The sequence below is a fragment of the Podospora pseudocomata genome, chromosome 6 (assembly GCF_035222375.1).
Source record: "Podospora pseudocomata strain CBS 415.72m chromosome 6, whole genome shotgun sequence".
NCBI lineage: Eukaryota > Fungi > Ascomycota > Sordariomycetes > Sordariales > Podosporaceae > Podospora > Podospora pseudocomata.
Window position 1 is genome coordinate 273269 of NC_085890.1, and position 18114 is coordinate 291382.

General features: G+C 50.7%; 5 protein-coding genes across 5 annotated transcripts; 3 read left to right on the top strand and 2 right to left on the bottom strand.

Moving 5' to 3' along the window:
- Window positions 1-804: 804 nt before the first annotated feature.
- On the top strand, window positions 805-1526 carry QC762_603750 (uncharacterized protein; the record flags this gene model as incomplete). The annotated part of the gene is made up of 3 exons (XM_062892068.1): window positions 805-1059; window positions 1118-1356; window positions 1454-1526. 3 exons carry the CDS (start codon window positions 805-807, stop codon window positions 1524-1526), a joined length of 567 nt encoding a protein of 188 aa, XP_062740141.1.
- Window positions 1527-2252: 726 nt separating this feature from the next.
- On the top strand, window positions 2253-5053 carry QC762_603760 (uncharacterized protein). Its single transcript, XM_062892069.1, has 2 exons — window positions 2253-2742; window positions 3210-5053. Exons 1-2 carry the CDS (start codon window positions 2498-2500, stop codon window positions 4810-4812), a joined length of 1848 nt encoding a protein of 615 aa, XP_062740142.1. The 5' UTR covers window positions 2253-2497; the 3' UTR covers window positions 4813-5053.
- A 5394-nt stretch (window positions 5054-10447) lies between these two features.
- QC762_603770 (uncharacterized protein) lies at window positions 10448-12588 on the top strand. Its single transcript, XM_062892070.1, has 3 exons — window positions 10448-10838; window positions 10922-12159; window positions 12258-12588. Exons 1-3 carry the CDS (start codon window positions 10650-10652, stop codon window positions 12466-12468), a joined length of 1638 nt encoding a protein of 545 aa, XP_062740143.1. The 5' UTR covers window positions 10448-10649; the 3' UTR covers window positions 12469-12588.
- A 407-nt stretch (window positions 12589-12995) lies between these two features.
- QC762_603780 (uncharacterized protein) lies at window positions 12996-14047 on the bottom strand (the record flags this gene model as incomplete). Its single annotated transcript, XM_062892071.1, has 3 exons — window positions 12996-13634; window positions 13701-13843; window positions 13911-14047. The coding sequence occupies 3 exons, from the start codon at window positions 14045-14047 to the stop codon at window positions 13216-13218; spliced, it is 699 nt and encodes a 232-aa protein (XP_062740144.1). The 3' UTR covers window positions 12996-13215.
- A 672-nt stretch (window positions 14048-14719) lies between these two features.
- On the bottom strand, window positions 14720-16053 carry QC762_603790 (uncharacterized protein; the record flags this gene model as incomplete). The annotated part of the gene is made up of 2 exons (XM_062892072.1): window positions 14870-16053; window positions 14720-14813 (listed from the first exon to the last, which is right to left on the bottom strand). Exons 1-2 carry the CDS (start codon window positions 15790-15792, stop codon window positions 14720-14722), a joined length of 1017 nt encoding a protein of 338 aa, XP_062740145.1. The 5' UTR covers window positions 15793-16053.
- Window positions 16054-18114: the final 2061 nt, after the last annotated feature.

Genomic DNA, 18114 nt, shown 5'->3' on the forward strand with positions numbered 1-18114 from the left:
ACGCCGCTCCAGTCAATCCGATAGGGCGATTTCCACGCTTCATCCCGTCAGCAATCATTTCACGCCCACCGTCTCTCTCTCCTTTTGTCTGGACATGAAACCCCAGGTCCCAGCAGCAGCAACAGCCGACGACCCCTGGCCACATGGCGCAAACTGCTTCAGAGACGGCACAAGTACCGAATGTGGCTCGTCGTGCAACCGTAGACTGGACTGGCAGGAAATAGGACAGAGTAGGGTGTGGCGCCCGGCCAACAGGAGGTGGCTGTTTATGTGAGGGATGTTTTTATCTGAGATGAGGGCATGGAAGCCTGGATCTCACACACACATAATGTATGTGCATGCCGGCCTTGGACTAGCTCTATGACTGACCTCAGGTTTACGTAGTCACAGGGGTACCCAAGACACCGCTATGGAACTCTTTTATGTCTGTTTCTGGCCTCCACAAGGCATACACTCAGCCCAGGAAGTGGATCTCAAGATATCACGGCTCTAGTTATATTGCTCGCCCAGTTCCCCCTTGTCTACATCACGGGTCATATGCTCGCAACACCTTCCTCACGACACACACACCCACAACCATACACACTCGCATACTCACACTCGCACACTCACACTCGCACACTCACACTCGCACACTCACACTCGCACACTCATACACCCGCACACTCACATACGTTCTCATTACCGCATCTGGCTGAAAGCCTGAAACCTGCAACCCCGTCATCTTCTTTCCTGCCACAGTCTGTCATCCTTGTATTCACATCACGACGATAGGCTGGCATCCCAGCCCACCTACCTACCACAATGCAACACACCAGTAACTTCCGGTGGAAGCTCATACACCTGCTTAGCATTCTAGTCCACTTCGGGCTTGTTTGTGCGGGATCAGTTGCCTACGTCTACAATCTGGGACAAAACACCCGTCCATTAGAGCAGACTAGCCTGACGATTTCAAGTGCCGACTCAAACCCCTGCCCGCTCACTATGGTGGATGGCATCGGGGGCTGGGGGGCATTTGATGTGGCAGGTCGCACTTTACTGATGAGCTGCATATTCCTGGTCAGTTTGACTCCACCTGCATGTCTAAAGAGTCGAGGGTTGCTTACAAGATTTACAGGGTGCCCTTGGGTTGACTATCAACATTGCCGCCTTTGGGCTGCTACTCTCCATGGAGATACACAGAGTGACATTGACCGAGGGCCAACAACATTGGCGCAAGCAAATCGTCACGGTCTTTGCTTGCGTGCTTAATATATTCCTGTCGGGCGCCGGAGTTGGCATGGCCAGCATCTTGAGCACGAGGGTTGCCGAGTCAAAATCAGTGATAGTACCGCTGGTTTGGTTATCATTTCAAGTGTAAGCGCATCCGCCCTCACGTCTACATCTATACGATCTGCAGCTGCCGTGTCTGGCATGACAAACCCATCAAGCTAACGTCGGCAATGCTTTTTAGACCAATAGCTTTGTCCACCGCCATCATGGATGCCATCAAGAACCATCGTGAGGGCCAGGACCTACTGGACTAGTGAGTCCTTTTCTGCAGAATGGCCGCAGCATGGGTCACCGTAACTGCGTCGAGGTTCGAGCACATCTACATGATGGGTGGGCCGTTCAAGTTTTCGGGCGGCATTGGCGGCAGGGTTGGTTGGCATTTTCTTTCTTTATTATTCCTGTTGGGTTTCGACCTTTGTTTGTTGGGTTACATTTCTTAGATGGATGCTCTCACGAGCACACACGGCGTTTGGGTAGGCATTGCGCATTTTCCGGGACGGTTTAGGGTGATTGATTGGCATTTGCACTTGGGAGGTACGGTATACCCACGGAGCCGACTTCGAAATATCGAGCAAGCAGGTGTGGGCATGATAAGACGGAGAGATGCTTTCCACAACATTTACCCGATACGATGGTTTGCAGGACGGTCCGCGTGTTGAATGGCAAGGGTGGGTGATAATCATGGGACATATATACGCATATATTGATTTTCTGTCACGAATATGTATGTGTGTAATGCGTGAGGTGCGTATCACCACCAGTGATTTGGTTCCTGTCCCCCGGGAGATGCACCCTTCAACTGGACCCGGAAGGAGGATAAGTCCCCGAGTCTATATCGGATCCAGTTCTGCAAGACCCTTGCTTCTCTTCCTCAGGCTCTTACCGAGACATGGAGACGGCTCGCTGACTATCTTGATGACTTGACATCGGTCGTGGGTTGTTGGGCCCCCAAATGATCCTTGCCAGGTCGTTGGAGGCCAGTGGGATCAGCCTCAGCGGACAGCATAGCGGTGACGAGTGATTGGTGGCACCAGTCACAAGAAATGCAAGGTTCTTTCTGTCGCCATTGGTGCTGTGCCGCAATGCGCCGCCCCAGCTTTATCAGCGGACTGCCAAGGATCAGGTCGGGGGGTTCGTAGCTTTAGTCATATTCTCCCTTGCATTCCCACACTCCACTTGCAGTCGCTCCTCGCAGTTTTCCCTTCCGGAGACCAACGGCTTCACCATGACCATGCTCCCTTCCGAGAACCGTGCAGAAGCGCCCGTCTGGTCGGGCCTGCCGGGCTCTTTCTCCTCGGCTCCCACTCCGTCGACAGCTCCCGCAAGCCCAGAAAGGAAATCCCGCACGCTGCAGGGCCCGTCGGCCAAGGAATGGGCCAAACATCGCGAAACTATCGTCGGTCTCTACAAGCAGTATCCACTGAAGCGAGTAAGCGAGCTGATGAAGAGGCACTATGGCTTCGTTGCAAGGTGTGTTTCTTGTGTTTTCTTGTTCCGTCATCGTCAAGGTTATTTACCAGGACGCTCCTCCATCTCCACCCGTGTGACCGTGCTATGTCTTGTGTCTCATCGAGCCAGGACCGCGCATGGCAAGCTCTGTCTCTTGGCCTCGCTCCCGCGATGCTGGCTCCCGCCGCCGACCAGAGACTATCTTGATCCAGCTGCCCGGGCCCCGTCAGGATGCACCGTCTGCTTTCCCCTTCGAGTTGGCTAGTCAAGTGACTCGGCCCTCCACACCGTGCAGCATATCGGCCTCTTCTCTCCCCGGCCTTCTTAACTATCAATGGCTCCCACGCTACCTAGGCTCTCTTCTCTCATGATCGTGTCTCCCGGTCCATGTCGTCGTCAGTTTGACTGTCTTGCTACCACACGCCCTGGCTCTTTTTTCTCCCCTACCTAGCCATGACGCTCATAAGGCTTACTGACACTGGCGACAGCAAGCGCATGTATGACAAGCGGTTCCGGGAATGGAATGTATTCAAGAACGGCAACAGCGAGGATGGGCCGAGAGCTCAGCGCCGTGGCTCTCCTGCTTCCACGTCGGTATCAGACGGCACCCAGATTGGTGATAATGATCTCATGAGTCAAGTTGACGTCCGCCGAACAATACGATGCGCCAAATCTGTCCAGCAAGGAGTCAGAACAGCCGCAGGGCAACCCCCTCCGTCCCCTCCCAGCCCCCTCTCACCGCATGCTGCTCCCAGCCCATCGCCCGCGCCCTCTGCCAGAGGGAGCATTCACATCTCTGACCTCTTGACGGACCGGAGCATGGTTCATCACTTGAGCATACCCAGTCTTGTCAACCCCATCAACGAAGGATCCTCTCCACAGGCCACATCTTCGCCGGAAACCACGTATGGGACTCCCAGGTCAACTTTGACTGCGTCAGACGATCACACCCTGGCCAACCCTGACGCCCGGTCCCACACTGGCTCTCCCGGCCCGAGTCTGGCTACCTACAAGGCTCAGATTCAGACGCTTGCGAAATCACCACCTCCATCTCTGGCACTGGACGCAAGGACGCGGTCCCTGAAAATCATTACCCTCAGCCTAAGAGACTACTATGACTGGCAGCTTCAGAACATTCCCGAGGGCGTCCTACCTGATGATTACCTGGGAGCCCGTTCGACTCTCGAGTCCACCAAGTACTGGGCGACCATCAAGAACGCCATTTATTTGATCAAGTTGTCGGCAGCATCCTTGGATGGCGCTGACTCTTTCCCTGCGAACCGCGCGTGGCCTGCCTTGTCAGAAGCTGGCGTTATCGCAGCAGATGCCATGACATCTCAGCCCTTTGATTTTCTCAAGAATCTGTTTGCGACCCTCTCACCTGCCAACCTGAGCGCCCGCCCTGAGCTTCGGACCATCCTCCTACAGTTTCTTTCCATACAGGCCGAAGAAAGCCTCTCAGCAAATCACCCCATCACGTTGATCTGCCAGGAGCTGCAACGTGATGAAAACTGCCAAGAAGTGTCCCGCAGGGGTCTTCAGTGCATGCTCGATATTTTCAACACACGTCTTGGGCGGTCTAGGGCTGTCACGATCAAACTTACGGATTCCCTGGCCACGCTCTTGCGTCGAAATGGAGAGTTTGACGCCGCTCGGGATATCATTGTGGAACTGCTCAAGTCATGCCGTCAAGTATACGGACCGGAGTCGGACCAGGCTCGCGCCACGGAAAACGAGCTCGCCCATCTTTACATGGCGACGGAAGAGTGGGACTTGGCAATTCAGCACTGCATGTCTGTCGTCACACCCCCTTCGGGTCTCGGGGAGCAGACAGAACCATCGCTGTACCAAGACGGCATCGCAGCACACACCATGGAAGACATTGCTGAGATTTACCAGCGGCAGGGGGACTTGAAGCAGTGCATTTCCTGGCTCGAGCGGGCTGCTTCGATCGCCTTGATAATATGGGGGCCGAAGTCTCTTGCGACAAGCCATATTGTCGACAAAATGACGAATATTCAGCGGCAATTCGGCAAGGACTTGCTGAGAAGTGCCAACATGTGGGAGGCTGCTTTAGTGCAGCAGGACTAAGGTGTAGCGGCCCAACCATTGTTGTTGTTTTGGGGGGGGGGAGGGACGATCTTTGTTGGCTGGTTTACGGTTAATCTTCTGGTCGGATCACCACATCTGGATTGGAGCAGGTTAATATTGTTGGTTGATAACGGAACGCATCTATAGCTTTGCATATCATGCGGCCACCTGCAACCTCCTGGCTCTCCATCCAGACTGGAGCATCCAGGAGAGACGGCGAGTCTGAATTTGAATTGAGGAGCTTTCCTGAGCTGATCAGAACTTGGGGATCGCACCCGTAACCGGAATGTCATTGGCGCGGTGATCATTGCCAATACATTGAGCACACTGCCGGGGAGCACAGATGTGGGGACGACAAGTGTCACGAAGTGGACTGGCGAGCCAACCGCATACCACTTAATATCAGACTGTCGGTGACTCTAACAATTTTCTTTGGGGGCTTAAAGTCTAGCTTTGTTTGCTGAGTCAGAAAGTCCACTGAGAAGGCTGGTGTGACCGAACATCAACCCAAGGACCCTGGCGGCTTGCGAAGAGGAACGTGACTTGGAGGGATCAGCAAGTTCAACAGACGCAGTTGCTGCAAGACAGGCAACACCCTATAAACCGCCTGTCATGTCTGGCGGAGACGCTAGTTCTGATGTCCCATGAGACATTTCGAAATTTGGCCCCCAAATCCAAGGTAGTCAGCGCGTCTTAGGAATGCCAATCTCCGTGTCTGTGTCCGAGTGGGACTTTGAGTCCGAGCTGGGTGTTACCCCAGGTTCTGAGGCTTGCCGTATGCCGTGACCGCAGCAAATTCAAACACCTTGATCACCACGCCGGCCGGCATTCTAAGAGTTGGCAATCAGGTACTCAATGATGAGTAATCCTAAGAATAAAGAGTATACATCTCCTTCGCGGCCAAAGATCATGGCTTCCATCCCATCTTCAGGCATCCATTCGGCCTGCCTGGTGGAGATACACAGATCAAACGACGATTGGCAGTCCTCCCCATCTTCATCTCAAACTGGCGGGCCATTCCTTGTTGTTTTTGAGCAGCACATGGTTATCGCAGCTGCGTTCAAGTATAAGGCATGGATGTAGCGGAGTTGTGCAGTTGGGTTTCTCGGCCTCAAGCTGGTAAAGTTGGTTTGACATGGGGGCGGGTCCCTCGCGCCAAATCTGACGAATGAGAAGCATAGACAAGCCACCACCTACATGTCTCTTTTTCCAGAAGGTTTTTTCCCTGGGGTTGTCGTAGCTGTGGCGGGGGCGTTGGTGGCGAGCCAGGATAAAACTATCCCGGGGAACTGGTACTTGGTATAATTCATGGTAAGCGACCACCCCGGGGGCCGGCCAGGGAGGCCCAAATTGTCATTATCTGGTATATGCTCCAGCACCACATCTAATTTCCCCTCAGTAGTACACACAAAATAAACACCCAATCTGGGCACATTTCTCATGGCACACGGGCTGTGAATGTTTCAGGAGCTTTGCAAAGGAGTCGTGGCTGCATTTACGACTTTAATCCGACCTCAGGTGCTAAACACTGCCCACTCGCAGACAAAGGTAAAACTGGACTATACTTTGACGGTCAAGTTTGTGAGAGACAAGGTAAAAACGGGCCATCCTTCAACTTCCTATCCGGCATAAATGCCAGACATAGCTGTAGAGTCGAGTGGCTGGGCAAATGAATATTCGGGACAATGCCGTATACATGTTGATGAGAAGTTGGGTAATTTTGCCTGGGTCGGGCTACTCCGTCATCTCCCGGCAGTCCATAGGGCTGCATATCAGCTTACATACTTCGCCGTACCTTGGCCTCCATGGCACGGGCGTTTTAAGGTAGTACCTTACATCATGTCTCGAGGATGTGGGTCAGATTGTTCCAGAACATTCCGGGGTTAACCGCGGCTTCTGCCTGAGTAGGTATCCATTGGCGTGGGCAGCAATCCTGGGAAGGCAAGAACTGTCAAAGGCCACGGGGCCTCATGACTGATTCGTCATGGGGTATTCGTGGCGGTGAAATTCCTGGATCTTTCGGGGCTCGTCTATGTATGTTCATATCTGCCTTGGGGGCCAAAGGCATCTCACCTTCGGTCTCAGTAACGCATTATCTGATTGCCTCGTGTGGGACGACTACACTATGCAGTATAAAGTCCCCGGTTGTTACCAGGCATCGTGCATTCGTCACGGCGGAGAGGGAGCGAGATTGACTGGGTGCAATACAGCCAACAACTGGTGCGCCATTGGCTTCGCCCGGATGCATTGTGTCTGGACACGACTGCTGTTGTCCCAAAATAGCGAGGTATGTTGAACCGAATAAATTACGAATAAGTTACGAATACCGCTCTTTCCCAACACTGCTTTTCAGGCTTGGAGGCTTATCATTGCTAAAAAGCCTTTGGGGCAACGCGGCCATGGTGCGCAGCTAATTGTAGAAAGATAGGTACCAATAATTACTCTGTGCTGATGACGTGATATACCTAGACACATTTAATGATAGGTTGTGAGATGCATTGTCAAGATGGCGTGCCAAACTGAGGCCCTCGCCATTGCTGCCTTGGTTCAATCAATGGTAAGCAAGGTATGTACCCAGAAGATAACGTGCCTACCCCTCAAGACTCGCCGACGGTATTTTCAGAAACATTCGACTCGCCCTGTGCGGATAAATTTGAGAGTACTCCTTTTCATTCCGGAATGAGGCCAGCTGCGCAGCAAGTCGTCATCACGGAATTGCATCGCACCAGATGGGTTCCACTGAAAAGCGTGATTACCTGTGATACATGACTTCAGAAAAGATACTGCACCACCATCAAAATGGTCAAGTGAGACATTGATCAATGGTATCACGTTTCTTCGTCTCTCGTTTGGTCGCACTGCCTGTGTTGTTTGTTTTTGTTTTTTACAAGACGCTCTCGTCATACCCGTTGTTTGTTTACATTCAAGCCGTTCAAGTTGAAACTGCCAACCAGAGAACGACCCATCTTCACCATCCTGTCTCTGATATTGTCCAGTGACCTACACGGCACTGTCCTCACAAAAGCCAATTGCCGGTTTTGAGACCTGCCTACTAGGTTAGCCACTGAGCCCTTGTCATCATCACAGCAACTGATATGAGGTGATAGTCAATTTCCTGCAGCCAACGAAAATGAAAAGCAACGATGTCGTCGCCATCATTATTCTTGGATACGCCATAGCTGGATTCCTGGCGGGGCTGGGGGTTATGCGGCTTGTTCGTTTACGACACGGAAGAGATTCGTCGTCGACCCTTTCCACCACAGAAGATGGATCAGCCGAATCAGCATCGAAGAATTCAGGTTCCGCTATAGAAAGTGAAAGCTCTCAATCATCCCAGCCCATAGCAATGCCAGTTCCGGGCCCGCTGCCTGGTCCACCTAATGGCTTTGGTGAAATCGGCTTTTCTGTCCCTCCCTTTCCATGGGTGGGATCAAGGCCGCCCTTCCCTGAATCCCCTCGACCCTAACTGGGCTTCCTTGACCCGTCAGTTTTTGGTTGTTGCCTCTCAGGAAAGAACCAAGAACCGACTACAGCTCGAGACAGCTATAATCGCCGACCTGGTTCTCGACAGGAAGACCATTACTTATGTCTCGGGGGTGGTAATATAGTACGACCAAGCAGGGACAATAAAGGGAAGTTGCCAGATCAAGGATAACACGGGTGACATCCATCTGGCTATCACTGACAGACAAGGTGTGTACGAGTGGAAAACATTAATGACCCAGGCGAGATAACCTGGAAATCAGCTCGAGCACAGTTTTGAAATATTGATAATTCACTTGGGGAACGTGCATAAAAGTTGAACCGTGTTTTTGAAATGTGGGTAATGAATTGTACTTGTTCCACCACACTAAGCTATTATCCTGAACCAATACCCCCCGCCAGGCTCTGAACTAACATTTTGCTTATCCAGACCATATGCATATATCTTGCCAAATATCGGACTTGTGGCGTGTATGTGTCGTTACGAAAGGAGCCCCAAGGAAACCAGGGAGGCGCTGTCTTCAGCTTCCCAGGTTAGGAAAGCCGAGAGTTGACGGTCATATTGGGATAGGCCTTGTGGATTTTTTCGACCGGGTCGGTTTTTTTAGACGCGGCAGGCTTCGTCGATTTACTTGAGCCAGTCAGACGCCCAAAAAAAGTGTCTTTCTTTGACTCCTTGCTGGAGGCTTTGTCTTTGAGGAGGGAGGTGTCAGACGTCACCGAGGCGAGGTCGGAATCCTTCAACGATGATGACATGGCGATATTCTTTGGTGTTTTTGGGTTGTAAGATCTTAGATACCTAGGTAGGGCAGGTAGATACAGAAATTATATGTCCATGCAAGTTGAACAGTCAACAGTGAACAGGTACTGGCTTTATATCTTTGATGGAAGTCGTTTCTGGCCACAGTAGATCTGGTGCAACTTTAAATCGTTACGTACGCTACACTGTTGACCCTGAGTATGCCTGTCAGGCAGCAAATTACTTGCAGGAAAACTTATAGATGCCTGGAGATCCCAACACCATGACTGTAGCTAAATCCCGTGATACAGTGACTCCTCGCCGTCATAAACCAAGCATATCTGACCAATCGGAAGAATACGTTGGCCTGAATTAGGATGTCGCTATTTGGTCTTGTGTAGCAGACATCTGCAAGGTCATGCTTTTTGAAGAAAGCCTAGCTAAAGGCAACCCCGGCACTTGAATGCGGTGTGGAAGGTGGCATTGAGGCTAAATTGTGACACTTGAAGACTTCAGTCATGCATATCTCTGCCAAAACCTGTGCAGACGGGAGCAGTGGAGGGTTATGTGGGCTGCAGATTTGGAACAGGAACCTCACTCTTCCGGCCCGAGCCAACACCCCGTGATAGAAGATACCAGACAAGAAAGAAAACCCCAATCATGAACCAGACCAGTGTGTACCGAGGGTAGAGACCTAGAACAACAACTCTGGAAAACAGTGTCTCAACATACCTACCTCATTCGCTAAACACATCTCATCACTCCGGGTTGATTCATATTGGGGTACCCAATGGCTTCTTGTGATGCCAACCTGATAGTGGAAGAGCCATGTTATCCCAGCTACTCCTTTCCGTTGTTTCGAGATACCTAAGAATATGGGTGCATCAAAGAGAGAGATGCTGGACTATAGCAACGAAATTTGAGTACGAGATTCTAATCCCGGTCTCTATAATATCTCTCCTACCTATCTAGACGTATCCTTACATCTTCTCACTCAATAGGTGGTCGCAACACTAGGTAGACATTGTCGGTCTTCTGTGCTAGTTGCTTTTTATTCACTTTCATATGCGTACCTTGCCTATCTTGTCGTGCTTTCTATTCTGATTATACCGATTGTGAAAAAGCAATGTCAGCAAAACTCAAAGCCAAACATGGGCCTCTGTTTATTACTCGTACCTAATACCCTGTTGCATTGATCAACGATAGCCGATAAGGCCCCGTGCCATACATCCCTACATGCAATTGCATGAGTGATAAGAGTAGATCGTCCCATTACTTGTCTCCAGTCTGCATCTCCCTCGGGTGTTATATCTCCTTGACATACACCAACCTTGGCTCAGCCGTCCAGTACTCACGGGGTGGCACTCAAAATCAACACAAGCCAAGACTGGGTTTGCACTCTGTGGTGGCTGTGCTCGGGGTCGTTCCTTGTTTGGAGGAAGATGACATGCTGTATCATTGGAAGACAGCTCCCAACAGAATGCTGACACCGTCGCTACAGAAGCATAGGCCAATCGGTGCACTTCGGTAACATGAACCTTGTTATTCCCATTCCAAATACCTACCTTAGCTGCAAATCGGTATCAGTGGCACCATCGGATGTGGGCTGAGCCAGATGGTATTAGTCAGATCCTGCCCCCACAACTCTACTTCTGTAGACACTTCCCATGTTCAAGACTTCAGGAAGGTACCGCTCAGACTCATCTTTTGCTCTCAAACTATCATGGAGCCAGAATATAGAACACGACGGCCTCACAAAAAGTCACGAAATGGTTGTTTGCCATGTAAACAGCGTCGGAAAAAGGTAAGGAATTACCGCCATGCATTCACCATGCCATCATTTGACATTTGGGGCCATACTAAAACATTAAATTCATCATCTGTTAGTGTGATGAGCGCAGGCCATGCTGCACCAGATGTGCTGACCGAGATCTGAAATGCCAATATCAGTCGCGCCAACCGCAAAGGGAGGATTGGCTTCCAGTCTCCCCTGCGCTGTCCCGCTCACCGTCGGTTCTTTCCATCCATGGAACAGGTTCCTTGAACGCAGAGGAGCTCGAATTGCTCCGACACTACCTCACCCACACTTCCCGGGCAATACCTTACGACGACGACGACCTTTACGCTCTCCAGGAAGGATTTCCAAATCTTGCCTTTCGCTCTCGAGCTCTCATGAACTCGATTCTCGCATTGGCGGCGATATGCAAGTGTCACGACATCATATCACAGCCCACGGTAGACGAAAGGCACAGAGATGAGGCCTACGCATTGTTACTGATCGCAGAGGATCGGCATAGGGAGTCATTACGACGAACTCAAAATGATATCTCTAACCTCCATCGAGAATGCTACGATGCCACTCTCGCCAACGCGCCGTTGATGGTCTTGTACATTCTGGCAAATCACTCTGTTCGAATTCAGTGGGCGGGGGCCATGCCTGATATCCCAACCGGCTTTGTTCCAACACAACTACAATGGGTATCCCTCATCCGCGCGGCCCACCTCGCTTACAATGGCATGCTGAATGACATTGACCAGCCGTGCGAGCCTTGCTCAGACACAAACTTTGGAGAAAGTATCCCTCCAGCCAGCCCTCTTTACCAACTATCACCCGATCCTATAATCCGTGTTACTTCGCCCGAGGACGGCCCCATGAAGCCTACTAGGGACCTTTTCCTCCCCATCCTAGCGGCCACCTTCCAAGCCGCCATCAAAGGCTTACGGATGAGGGCCGAAGTCAAACGGGCTGAAATGCCAACCGATCCCGGCATCGCATTTTCTTTTGTGGCATTGCGGGCCTTCGAGGCCATTGCGGACGAAGTTCTCCACACCAACACAAACGCCATCCACTCGAAGCTGTCACCATCAAGCAGCCATTCATCGCCCGCGCCGCCACCCCCTAGGAGCCGATTATCTTATGTCTCGCCCTGGCTGCGCAACTATCTTGCTCGTGTCACCATGGCCACCCCAACGAGGCCCTTCAGACGCACAATCACCGCTTTTGTCAACAGGGTTCCAGCCGAGTATTTAACTCTACTTCAGACGTCAGTGGAGCACCTTTCTGACTGCCGTGCGGTCGAAGGGGTAGTAGCTTCTGAGGGGCTTGCTGTCGACATTTTTGCACAGTGAGTACCAAAGCCTCTTGTTTTCTTTGTCCCTATGCTTCAAATACTCCCCCTGGAGCAACCAAGATATCATTATACTAACGAATTTTTTCTCATAGTTGGCTGGTCTTGGTAATGTTGCTGGATGGGGTTTGGTGGATTGGCGGGATAGGGGCTTGGGAGCTAGGTAGAATTGTAACAATTATAGGTAACAAGGGGCTTGGGTCCTTACAGGAGAACAATACTTGGTGGCCGGCGAGCATGTATAGAATTTATGCTGAGTTGAAGAAACAGGTGATCACGGACGTTGGGACAGAGGGTCATATCTGATTATTTACAGTCGAAATCAGGGGGAGTGGAAAATTTGCTACTGCCCTAACTTTTAATAGAATAATTCACGGTTCATAGATGGGTACAGACAAGAAGATATGATGGGTTGATTGATTTAAACTGCAAGTCGAAGTATTTAGGGTATGCAAACTTTTTATCCTAGAGCCTAGTGATGTTGTTCAGGCCTGATAGACCTTGTGATCCCTATGGAGCCTGGTAAGAGGCCTGTGTATCTTCTCCACTATTCTATCTGGCGCTGAAGGGTATATGCTTGGTTCATCCAGGTCTATATATCTCTTGCGTGTTAGCTCGGTAGCACAAGATTTGACCTTCATGAACTTTTCTATCCACACTTAGCTACCTATGTGGGTAAGAGGCATTGATGGCTTTTGCTTTGAAAACGAAGGGTACTAGTAACGGGGATTACTATTCATGTCCATGTTCTGCTTCGTGGGTTTGTTTGCGATAGGTGTATCCACATGGGTTTGTAAAGAGGTAAGATTGATTTTCGATAAACTGTTATCTATTGGATTCTATCAAGTGTGTCAGGAGTTCTTGCATGAGAACGCTGGAAAAAAGCGTGCGAAGAAGCGAAGTGAAGTGTTGAGATCGAGTGAATGTGTGCTGGCGGGAAAGAGATCAGCCGTCAAAACAAAGGTGAGCTGTCAGTCTAATGCAAAACAAAAGAAATGTAGGACTAGGTCCAGATAAGATATAGGTTCCCCCATAGCCCTCCTCAACCCAATCTTACTCGGTTTGAATTCCGCATTTCTTTTTGCAATCCTCTGCCTGCAAAAACAACCCAGTAGGAAGGGAAGCCCTGAGTTTGGCAATCTCGTCGGTAGAGACATCACCAAATTGAGTCTCCAGCCACTCGTCATCTAGAGCAAAAGTCTGCGGCAAGATCAAACCAATCCCGGGGTCTTCGGACGGGAAAGCAGCGACGATGCTTGCATTGGTGCATTCGGGGTTCAGCTGTGTATGAAAGGCTCCACCAGGGAACACAGTCATCATGTTTGGACCAAGGTCGGTGCGAATGACCCTCGGCTTGCCGTCTGCATCGACGACGCCGGCCTCAAGGACCGCTTCGGTGAGAACACGTCCTTCAATAACGGCGAACAATTCGGCGGAGCGAGGGTGAATGTGCAGAAAAGACATGCCGCAAGCTACGATAGAATGTCAGCGCCTGTTTCACATAAAGTACGACAGAATTGCCGAGTTTGTGAACTTACGAGGAAGTATGCCGACAGCCAGACTACCCCCAGTGCCTACAAGAGCAGGGAATGTTTTGCGATCGGCAAAACGCCCGGGGTTTTGACTAAAGTCGTAGACGTAGTCCTTGTCCTGAGGGAGGAGGGCAGCTCGGTCGACACCGCTGCATATGATACCATCAGTCATCTAGTCCGCACCTAATGCTAGAACAGCACTCTTTCAGCACTTACCTATCCGCGATTTGCAGCTGCGCCGTGATGCTCAATTGGGACGGTGACCGTTGAGCAAGGTTCGAAGGTGCCGCAATGCCTAACGACGCCATGGTTGAAATGCTGACAAGCATGCTGGCAACTGTAGGGGAGAACATCTTTGCAGTTGTGTGATGGGATGATGAAGATGTATGTGTCTTGGTGGTATGGTGTTTGCTTTTTGAGATGGAGGGCGCGGTGTAGAGAGAATGCTGAGCTCATAAGGAGCGGACGAAGCTGGTTTAATGCTTGGAGGAAAGCATTTCTCCGCAGTTCTTTGACACCGCAATCCTTGCAAGATTTGAGATAATTCCAAATATCGAAAGTCTTAGTAGTCAAAAATGATTAGAGATAGCTTCTACATCGTCCCTGACGGGGCACTGCTCAAGGGCGTATTGGAAACCTATTTGGGGGCGGAGCTTCCTATTACGCTGACGCGAATACGCTTCCACGTTCCTTAGTCAGTGCCCAGTCACACGTATACGCCAGACGTACACCGACACCCTGTGGACAATACGAAAAAAATAAAAAATACTTGGGGAACACGCCCTCGAGATCAAGAGCGTATCTGCGTACCTATAGTGGCGTTGCTCACATCTCTACATCAAGTAGCCTCAAGGTCCGTATAGCGGGCAGCGCCGCACCAAATTGCATCATTGTCGAGTCCATGTGTTTGTCTGATCCAGTACAATTGACGACAGCAACGAAAGGTCTATGGGTAAACCCACGAAAACGGGCCGCCACCAAAACCTCAGTGCTTACAACTGGAGCCAGCATTGGTAAGCATCTTTTCAGCCATACTTGGACAGAAGTTTTCTCATGATGGACATAGCACCACCCCTATACCCTCCTCCAAACAAAGCAAAATGATTTAAATGGTGATACCTTGACACGTCATGCTTAGCAAACATCACAAAGCAGGAAAGAGGTGAGCTACTCACAGTTCATATAATGCCACTCGATCATCATACTCCTCTGCTGGCTCCGATTTAGGAACAAGTGAGTGGTATTCTTTCCAAAATCCTCCAGCACCAAAGCCCCCAAACATCTTCATGATGCCCAGCTCGTACTCCGAGTGTGCGTAACAGGAAGACGGATCAAAAGCAACCTCTTCAGACCCCTTTTGTGTGAAAATCCGACCTCGTCCATGATTCCCACTCCACAGATCCCCGTGCACAACGACAGGAATTACATCCTTAAGATGCCCCTCTCCCAGGAGTCGTGGCACAACCTTGCTAGCTGTTTTCTCCACCACATCGGAAAGCTCTCTGTCCGCGCCGTTCTGCTTGATACACTCTTTGAGTATGGCCCGCAGACGGCAGTCTGCATAGAAATCGGCCCAGGTTTCCCGATAACTGTTATCCTGAAGTGTAGATCCGCAGCAGGTAGACACTGGAAACCCGAACATTGGTTTGGAATGCCCCTTTGGAATTGGGGCGGGGGTGGTATGTAACGTTGCGAGTTTGGCGGCAAAGGAAAGGCCGGTTCCACCCGAAGCTGAGGACGCAAGATCAATGAAGTCTGTTACAAGGAAGTATTTTCCTCCTGCGCTGGCGCCACCGCCTAGTTGGGGGGACGAAGAGGAAGCAGAGGCCGAGTGGAGAGGACCGTGGGCATATGCCTTTGGACAAAACGAGGGAACGGCATTGTGAATTGCATTCAACGAGGCAAATTCTCCGCGAAACATGACCTCGGCGTCAGGACCTGTGCCGGTTTTGACAAAGTACTGGAGCTCATGGCCCTCCTTGGTTGAGACGAGCTTGTATGTGGAAGAGAAGCCGGAGCCTCCATAGGAAAGCAGCTTGGTGGAAGTAGGCTCCAGCCCAAGAGCGGATAGAAGGGCTGGATCGACACTGGATAGCATCTTCGGCGGAGTATGATGAATTGGACAACGGGTTGGTGATGTTGTCGATAGACACAACGTATCGGTCTGGATGACGTCAGTGCTCTGCCAACCCCTCAGGCTCAACACAAGTTATCACTGCTGGGTTTGAAGAACAACGAACTTGATCCAACAGATTGGGATGTCGCTATGGCCTCAGGGGCCACACTTGTCTGTCAGGTCTGGCATGGAGATACCTTTCTGAGTTTACGGGTAGAAGGAACCCATGTCCGAAAAGGGCGGGGAACGATTTGACCTGAGGTACCAAAGGACTGACCGTGCGCCAACGTGGGCCGACACTGTGAAATAAGTGTGTTAACTTTCATCCGGTTCGCCGCCCCTGAACAGGACTGCTCCTGCCCTGCCTTGCAGCGTTGCACGGCAGTTGTAACCTGCTGTCGGGCCAGTCTGACTGTCTGGGCTTCAAGTACAGAACCTATACATTTCTTCCTGAAATGGTTCCCGTAATCCTCACTGTGGTCCACGTCCGGTTCGCAAATTCTGTAGGCATCCAGCAACAATAACAAGCAACCCACAACATAACCACCAATTCTGTGGCCGGTAGTTGCACTGTCGAAGAGGGTTCCCCAAAGAAGTAGCGCCGGGACGCCATTCCTTCTGAAAGACAGGGGGAACCGTAAGAAGATATTGCCCACGACAACTCCCTGACTGGCAAGTAACACGAGTTTTTTCTGACCTCCCCGAAAGAAGGCTCAATCTGACTACCCCACAATACAGGTCCGAAAATATACCCCAGCTTTTCATATGGCTCATTCTCAAAACAAGGGCGCGTTCTCCTGAGCCACCAACAGCAGCAGCTACTGTAAACTAGACGAGCGACAACGACGTCGGTGGTGTATCTTGCTTGAACTATCCCCAGGACAGGTTGCAAAACAGCCCAAGCTTAACATCACCTTTTAAGACGCCAGCTCCGTTGGGGACTTGGGGTCAGCTAATAGTTGAGGTGCGGTGGAGTATCGATGTTATTTGTTACAGTCATTTTTGCTAGTTGCTTTGTGATGGGGGCATAATTTTCATCATGAAACTTCAAGCAGCTGACTGGTCACGATAAGAAATCTGGTCTATTCATTGGTACGTGCACAGTTGCTGTGCTGTGATGTATATACAGGTGAATTCGAGTTGGACTATTTTCCCTCACTAACACAGTAACCTCCATCACTTTCCGAGCCGTCTCCATCCCCTCTAGCAAGATTCTATTGGTATTTGGGAGCAATATTTGCGCACTGGCGACTATCACTTCTGCTTTGACAAGGTACCGCAACAGAAACACGATTTATTGCCTGTTGTTGACAACAGGTATCAATAACCGGCTCCAAATTGTTTGGTAAGTCCCGTTTCCAACTGTGTCAAACGAACCAACAGACCACTAACAACTTGATTTTCACCTCTAGGCCACATTCTCGGCACAAGTTGGGAGTAGCTACCATAAGAGGACGACTGGGGGGTTGAGTGCCTTTGCCCTCTCCCGGATGAGAATGCCAGGGGCCTCCTTGAGCCAATCTGCAAGTGCCGGGATAATGATCGCCGGGCTGTTACTTGTGGCACTACCCCTCGCGATTGGCGATATCATGTGTGGCGAGGAAGCCCGAAGTCGAAAGAGGGATCTGTTTTTGCCTCTGTTGCTTACAACGGCTGCGCTTCTGTTGGTGGTGGTACGGACATTTGGCCGGTGGAAGCTAGGCAAAGGAACTCTCGAGGTCGATGATATTGTGATGATGATGTGTGGAGTGGGTTCAGTCCTGCCTTTTCTTACATTCAGCGCTTGGCGATCAACACTGCTGACCATGGCTTCTTACGTAGCTGGCGTATTTGGTGATGTCAGCGACTAGTTATACCAGCAGTGCCTTGGTGTTTGGATGCGACTTGTGGCATCTGAAGAGAGAGGACAGGATTCTGGGTCTCAAGATACACCTTCCGAGTGAGCTTGAGGTTTCATGGGCCGGAATATGGTCATATACTCACGAGTAAGGTAGCTTCTATATGTGGTCGAGTCCTTTTATACTGTAACGGTATCGCTGTCGAAGATTTCGATCCTTCTTTTCTTCCGCCGTACCTTCTCAAAACCGTGGTTCCAGACAGCGACACACGCGGTGTTGGGCTTGACCATTGTCGTCAACCTCGCTCGCCTCATAACACAAATAGTCCAATGTGTTCCTTTGAGCACCAACTGGGAAGTTGATACCCCACGAAATGGCCACCCGAACTGCATCAACTTACAGGTGTTTGTCGTTGTAGGCAGCGTGATAAACCTTCTGCAGGAATCGGTCCTGTTGGCGATGCCTA

Coding starts and splice junctions, on each gene's coding strand:
- QC762_603770 (XM_062892070.1), top strand. CDS start 10,650: ATGGTATTAGTCAGATCCTGCCCCCACAACTCTACTTCTGTAGACACT. Junction 10,839..10,921: donor GTAAACAGCGTCGGAAAAAG/GTAAGGAATTAC, acceptor ATCATCTGTTAG/TGTGATGAGCGCAGGCCATG. Junction 12,160..12,257: donor GCTGTCGACATTTTTGCACA/GTGAGTACCAAA, acceptor TTTTTCTCATAG/TTGGCTGGTCTTGGTAATGT.
- QC762_603760 (XM_062892069.1), top strand. CDS start 2,498: ATGACCATGCTCCCTTCCGAGAACCGTGCAGAAGCGCCCGTCTGGTCG. Junction 2,743..3,209: donor CACTATGGCTTCGTTGCAAG/GTGTGTTTCTTG, acceptor CACTGGCGACAG/CAAGCGCATGTATGACAAGC.